The sequence below is a fragment of the Leguminivora glycinivorella genome, chromosome Z (assembly GCF_023078275.1).
Source record: "Leguminivora glycinivorella isolate SPB_JAAS2020 chromosome Z, LegGlyc_1.1, whole genome shotgun sequence".
NCBI classification, from domain to species: Eukaryota; Metazoa; Arthropoda; class Insecta; order Lepidoptera; family Tortricidae; genus Leguminivora; species Leguminivora glycinivorella.
This window is the reverse complement of record NC_062998.1, coordinates 26,336,076-26,343,183: the sequence shown is the minus strand read 5'-3', so window position 1 is coordinate 26,343,183 and position 7,108 is coordinate 26,336,076. Positions and strand designations below refer to the sequence as shown.

The 7,108-nt window shown below is 46.7% G+C and overlaps 1 protein-coding gene across 1 annotated transcript; it reads right to left on the bottom strand.

The window, feature by feature from the left end:
* Window positions 1-3,564, bottom strand: LOC125240437. The gene is made up of 2 exons (XM_048148329.1): window positions 1,048-3,564; window positions 1-21 (listed from the first exon to the last, which is right to left on the bottom strand). The coding sequence occupies exons 1-2, from the start codon at window positions 3,562-3,564 to the stop codon at window positions 1-3; spliced, it is 2,538 nt and encodes an 845-aa protein (XP_048004286.1).
* Between the last annotated feature and the right edge of the window lie 3,544 nt (window positions 3,565-7,108).

Here is a 7,108-nt window from a genome sequence, read left to right as displayed (position 1 = left end):
CTAGTGCGGGAAAGTAGCACACTGTAAATTGTAATAAGTTTTTTGCAAAAATTTCATTTTTGGCACAAGCTTTTATCGCCGACTGTACCTTTCTTTCAACAGTCATCTTCTGCTCTCCGAGACGTTTCTAAAAACGCCTTACTCGATGGCGATACGACGTTTCATAGCTGCTAAAAAGCAACATTCGTACTGAAAAGTATTATGTTTCAAATTCCAAAGTTGACACACAAAAACAGCCTATTTGATTTCAAGAGGGTTGTCTGTCACTACATAGCATGAAACAAAGTCCATTCCGGATGTCTGTCTGTCCATGTATAATGTATATGCTTAGATGTTCAGAACTACGCAACGGATTTTGATGCGGTAATTTTAATACATATAGTATATCAACAACAGGCCTTTGCATCTATAACAGATGATTTAAGCAGCATCCTTGCGACACTTACGTTCGTGGCTGTATAGCCCAATTCGAGAGAGGATCCCTCGTCCGCACACATGGCAGGTGTATGCTCCCCCAGATGGGCGGGGGTTAGAGGCCTGCTCGTGACGCCTCATGCGTTTATCATTCAAGGAGGAGAACCAGGCGTTGTCGTGCTTGGATTGACCGTCATGGACAACACGGCGCCACGTGGGTCGGTCTTCGGCCAGCCGCTGCCACTGGTTGCATGGAATATCAAATGTGACCATGTCACGCTTCACGCAATCTTTAAAGCGCAGCATTGGCCGTCCGACCGGTCTCTTTGCATCTGCAACCTCTCCCAGCAGGATTTGACGTGGTAAACGAGTCTGCTCCATTCGATACACATGCCCGAGCCACCTCAGTCGCCTCTTCTTTAGTATGGCTGTGATACTAGGAAGCTGTGCCTCGGCTAGAACAGACTCGTTTGTCACGCGATCCTTCCATGTGATGCCCAGTATGCTCCGCACACAGCGCATGTGAAAGGAGTTCAGCCGGCGTTCTTGTTTTGCGTACGATGTCCAAGTTTCCGCACCGTACAGAAGTGTACTTAGGACACATGCTTGGTAAATGAGAATTTTCGTTTTTACCGTGAGATGTTTATTGTCCCAAGCCCTTGTACGGAGCCTCCCGAACGTTGTGGCCGCTTTGCCGATGCGGGAGTCGATCTCCGCGTCAAGCGAAAGATTGCACGACACAAGCGAGCCAAGGTAGCAAAACTTGCTGATCACCTCTAGAGGTGCACCGTTAAGCACGATAGTTGGCTGTTCTGAACATCCTTGCGCTAGTATGACGGTCTTCTTGGCATTAACCGACATGGAAAAGAGGTCGCACGCTTTTTGAAATTTGTCCATGATGGTCTGCAGTTGAGACTCACTGTGAGCGACGAAAGCAGCGTCATCAGCAAAGAGAAGGCTATCTACAAAAAAGTCCTTTCTATGTCGTTTGGACTTAAGCCTAGCAAGATTGTACATCTGACCATCGGCTCTTGTATACAGGTGTATCCCCTGTAGATCATCTCCAAAAGCAACCTTCAAGAGTACAGAAAAGAATATTCCGAAGAGAGTAGGTGCCAGTACACAACCTTGACGAACGCCACGGCGTACGTCGAAGGGAGCCGATGTTTCGCAGTTGTGAAGGATTGTGGCTTCCATACCCTCGTGGAATGACTGCACTATCTTCAGGAGCTTTGGAGGGCAACCGATATTGACAAGAACCGAATAAAGCCCCTCTCTACTCACAGTGTCAAATGCCTTGTTGAGATCGACAAATGCTACGATAAGAGGACTGCTTTGCTCCCTACACTTTTCCTGTAACTGTCTGAGTGAAAAAATCATATCGACAGTTGACCGTTGGGCCCGAAAACCGCATTGTGCCTCTGGATATACGCGGTCAGCCAGCTTCTGTAGTTTGGCTAAGGTAGCCCTAGCAAAAGCTTTGCCGACTATGCTGAGGAGGGATATTCCACGGTAATTGTTACAATCACCGCGGTCGCCTTTGCCTTTGTAAAGAGTGACGACATTAGCATCGCGCATATCCTGAGGCACGCAGCCTTGTTCCCAGCATTTGGTCAGGTGGTTATGAAGGACAGGAAGGATGCACTTCAACTTGACGATTTCGGTGTACACTTCGTCTTTGCCCGGACTTTTGCCATGTTTTAGCTGCTTGACGGCCAGGTAAAGTTCCTCTACGGTAGGTGCGGAGTCCAACTCGTGCCAAGTGTCCAGGGTCGGCATTAATCCTGCAGTTTCTGGTTGAATGTCGACTGGGCACGAGTATAGCCCGGTGTAATGTTCCACCCATCTTGCCATCTGACGGCTGCTGTTTGTTATGACAGAGCCGTCAGCTTCTTTTAGAGGGGCCGTCTTTTTTGTAGGAGGTCCAAGAGCTCGCTTAATACCCTCATAAACACCGCCCATGTTTCCTGCGTCTGCGCTTGCCTGAATTCCTTGGCAGAGTTCTGTCCAGTATGCGTTTGCATAAAAACGAGAGCTGCGCTGGAGTGAGGCTTTCGCCTTTTTGAGCTCTTCTCGTGCAGAATCACAGGGATTAAGGCGGAAATTTATGAGAGCTTGCCGTTTCAAGTTAATAAGGGGAAGTAAGTGCTCCTCATTTTCAAGCATCCAGTCGTGAGACCTTGCCTTTTGATAACCAAAAACCCTCCCCGCGGCGTCTGTGAGAAGAGACTTAATCATTTCCCACTCGGCTTGCGCTGATACGGAACTGTCCCAATTCGCAATTTCGTCACGTACTGCAGCACTGAATAATTCCACTGCTTCCAGGTCCCGGGTCTTAAAAAGATTAATCCTCTTTCGGCCAAGAGGCTTAGCAGAATGGATCCTTTTTGGGACTAGTCGGACCTTGGTGGAAACCAAACTGTGGTCTGTGTCGCAATCAGCGCTGTGGTACGTCCGCGTGTGAAGTGTTTCGCGCAGGTCTCTTCTTCTAGTAAGTGCAAGGTCCAACTGATGCCAGTGTTTTGAGCGGGGGTGCATCCAAGAGACTTTTCGCATCCATTTCCCTTTAAAAAATGTATTGGTGACGCATAGTTCATACTTAGAGCAGAACTCCAACAATCGTTGTCCGTTGTCGTTGAGCTTACCGACACCATGCGCACCTAGGCAATCAGGCCAGTCAGTATTATCCTGACCGACCCTAGCATTGAAGTCGCCCAATATATGTAGCCTGTCGGATGGACGCACCCCGCGGAGCACTTCATCAAGCTGGTTGTAGAATTGATCCTTGGCCTCGGATGTGGAATGAAGCGTCGGTGCATAAGCGGAGATCAAGGTGACATAGCCGCTTTTTGTATTAAGACGCAAGACCATGATGCGCTCAGATACACCTACTGGTGTCTCAATAGCATCAATAAGTTGATTACGGACCGCAAATCCTACACCATGCTCCCGTGTTTCCGTGGAACTCTTGCCCTTCCAGTAAAAAGTATAGTGAGCTTCCCGTAAAGAGCCTTCGTCCTCAATCCTGGTCTCCTGTAAAGCTGCAATATCGACTTTTAACCTATTGAGCTCCACGTCGATATTGTAGGTCTTTCGCAGATCTTGTGCGATATCAAGGTTTTCACAGGTGTTCGGAAAACCCGTCCTCATTGTTCGGACGTTCCATGTCGCATAGCGCATGTAGGAAGCGTTGATATTGGGTTTAAATGTTTTGTTTTGATTCTGAGCAGGTGGTCGGTTTTACAGCGCTAACGTCCGGCTGTTAAGCTTATGTTCTGTTCACCCAGACAAAACAAGTTAACGCTGAGGCGGATCAGTACCTTATTGGTCGAGGATTGCTCAACTTGAAGCAGGCGGTAACTGATCAGTGGACCTTCGATGGATCCTCCTACTGTCGGGAGTGGCCCCTGGCGCCCGCACATACGACGCCTATTCGTGCGGGCTTATAACCGGTAACTGCCACTCCCCGTGTTGTTTCCCCCCTGCACGGCAGGTGGGCGAAGTGCCCTCTCCGCGGATGCTGCTGCGCCTGGGACAGACGACTTTATGGCAATACGGGCTTGCCCAGCACCCATACCACCCTCTCTCTCCTCCCCGACATGTTCCACAGGAATGACGGGTCAATACGTGTGGTGTCGGTTTGGCCGCAGGTGCCTGGCTTGCGCCTAAACGGTGGCTCCAGATCCGGGTTTTATATTAGTTTTCCTTCTTTTTGGAGACTCGATGTCATCGTCTCGGGGCTTAATATCCCATACGAAATACTTTGGCCTTAATCCATTAGTCGCCTCTTACGACACCCACGGGAAGAAAGGGGTGGTGTTATTCTCACCCGACACCACACGGCTAGACGGCACGGCTAGTATATCAATAAGAAGATTTATACAGGATGTGGGATAATTCGGTGCTCTTCAATGATGGGTAGATAGTTTGTACAGTATAGTTGTTTAATCAGCTTCCACAAATGCAGATATAAGTACAGAATTCGGTATGTAAAAATAGTAAGTAAGATGCGCTTGATCGGAGCGTCGACAGATCGGTAATTGAATGTGAGGTAATTAGATGTAAAAGGTCATATGTGCTCCTCTCGCGCGCCTGACCCCTCGTTCGTCCATTAGCAGGTAAGGGTGAGTGTAGACATCTTCCCCCCCTCGGAAACTGTGGGTTTTCGAGTAGCTTCTTCGCACTCATCGTTAGGTAGGGGGCATAGATTTGTAACAGCGCGGCGAATGAGGCCCTTGGACGTGTTCACATCGGCGACGCGTGCGATGCCGTCGGCTCCTGGATACAGTCGATGGATGCGGCCCATGCGCCATTTGAGTGGTGGTAAGTTGGCCTCCTTTAGTACCACCATATCGCCTTCAGCGAGTTTTCCTTGAGTGATGCGCCACTTCGATCGTTGTTGCAGCTCGTTCAAGTATTCGGTGCGCCATCTCTCCCAGAATTGTTGACGAATCTGCTCAATTTGCTCATATTTTCTGAGACGGTTTGGATTGAGTTCGGTGAGCGCCGGAGATGGCAATGAAGTGAGCGGTTTACCGATCAGGAAGTGCCCGGGACACAAGGGATAAAGATCAGTAGGATCGGCTGATAGGGGAGTTATAGGTCGAGAGTTTAAAATTGCCTCGACTTGTGCAAACAAAGACGATAATTGCTCAAAAGTGAGGTTCGTGTTCCCTACCATTCGAGTTATATGATGCTTAGCAGCCTTCACACCGGCTTCACTAAGACCGTTAAAATGCGGTGAGTAAGCAGGTGAGAACTTAAACGTTATGAATTCACCGGCAGCGTAAGACGAGATGGATTCACCGCAAGATTGTAAGAATCTTTTAAATTCATTATTTGCGCCCACAAAATTTCGACCATTGTCACAATGAATTACGCTGAGTTTTCCTCTGCGAGAGATAAAACGGTTCAAACACATGATGAATGCCTCTGCACTCAAGTCTGATGCAATTTCCAAATGAATTGCTTTGGTTGCAAAACAGACGAATATACATAGATAGCTTTTAATAATTTTGCAACCGCGTCCCTTTCGATCACGAGTTGGAAACGGACCAGCGAAGTCGATGCCGGTAACCTCGAAAGCGAAGCTGGGAGTGACTCGAGCGGAGGGTAAGTTTCCCATTATTGGTATGACAGATTTAGCTTTAAGTATTCTACAGATTCTACAATTGTTTACAGTAGATTTCGCTAATCTTCTTCCAGCCACAGGCCAGTACAGTTGCCTGACATTAGTCAGTAATAGCTGTGGACCTCCGTGGCATAGTTTTTTATGTTCGTGAATGAACAGTAGCTTGGTAAAAATATTTTTTGAATCTAATATAATCGGATGCATTTTACTAAATATTTCAGATGAATTTTGAATGCGTCCACCTACTCGGAGGATGCTTTTCTCATCAACGAAAGGTCTGAGAGACAGGATTCGCGATTTTGAAGGTAAGCATTTTTTGTTACTTAATAGATGTAGTTCATGCTCGAAACATTCCTCTTGGTGTTGTCTAACAAGATGGTGCAATGATAACTGTAGTTCGTCTGTAGTTTAGATGACCGGTAGTTTTATTATTTGAGTGTCGTATGTTGTGGATAAAACGCAGTGCATAGGCCAAGCTGCGTAATAATATTGTAAATTTAGAGAAATTTTCGATGTTTATTAATTTGTCACAAATTGTAGATGTAGGTACTGTTGTAGTGCATATTATAGGTATAGTAGTTTTAGGTTTAGAATTAGTTTTAATTGTTTTAATTTCAGGTATGTTGGCACTAGGTTTAATAACCTCTGGCCAGGCCGATGATCCTTGTAATAGAAAGCAGGGACCATGCCACCATAGGTCAGCATCAGCTACTTGTGCTGGACTGACACCACGGGATGCTGTCCGCGGGGTTTTGAACACCCGGGACGTGTTTCCAGGATCCATTAGCTGTTAGTTGCTGAATCTCTGCGACACGATTTGATACAAACGTTTTAAGGGTTTGTGAAGGTGAACAGATCCATCCTAGAACTACAGATGAGTCTGTCCAATAATAGATATTTGTGACTGTAAGTCGCAAAGCTTCGGTAACCTTTGAGCTCAGACGTGCAGCTAACAAAGCTCCACACAATTCTAGACGCGGGATGGTCTGAGCTTTCACGGAACTAACCTTCGTTTTAGCGCATAATAGGTTCACTGACACGTTACCTGAGCTACTAATTGAACGTAAGTAGACGCATGCTGCATACGCATCTTGAGATGCATCACAGAATGCATGCAATTCGACGATTGCATCGGGATCGTCAGTAAGGACAAATCTGGGTATTTGAAAGTTGGTCAGGCTCTTAAGGCCTTGAACGAAATTAAACCATGCTTTCGACAGTTCTGTGGGAATAGGATCATCCCAGTCTAGCTTGGTTTGCCATAGATTTTTTAAAATGATTTTGGGTACAATAGTACATAAGCTTAACAACCCTAGAGGATCGAACAACCTAGCAGAGTTCGATAAGATTGATCGCTTGGTGGCTACTGACGATTGTTTTATATCGACAGGAAAGTTGAATGTGTCAGTGCTAGGGTCCCATTTAAGTCCTAGCGCGCTTGATTGTGAACTGAAATCTAGATCTTTCGGTATCAATGAATTAGAGTTGTCTTGGAGGACGGAACCGATGTTAGAACGGAATTTACGCAATGGCAGGTGCGCTGAATGAAGAACTTCCGTTATT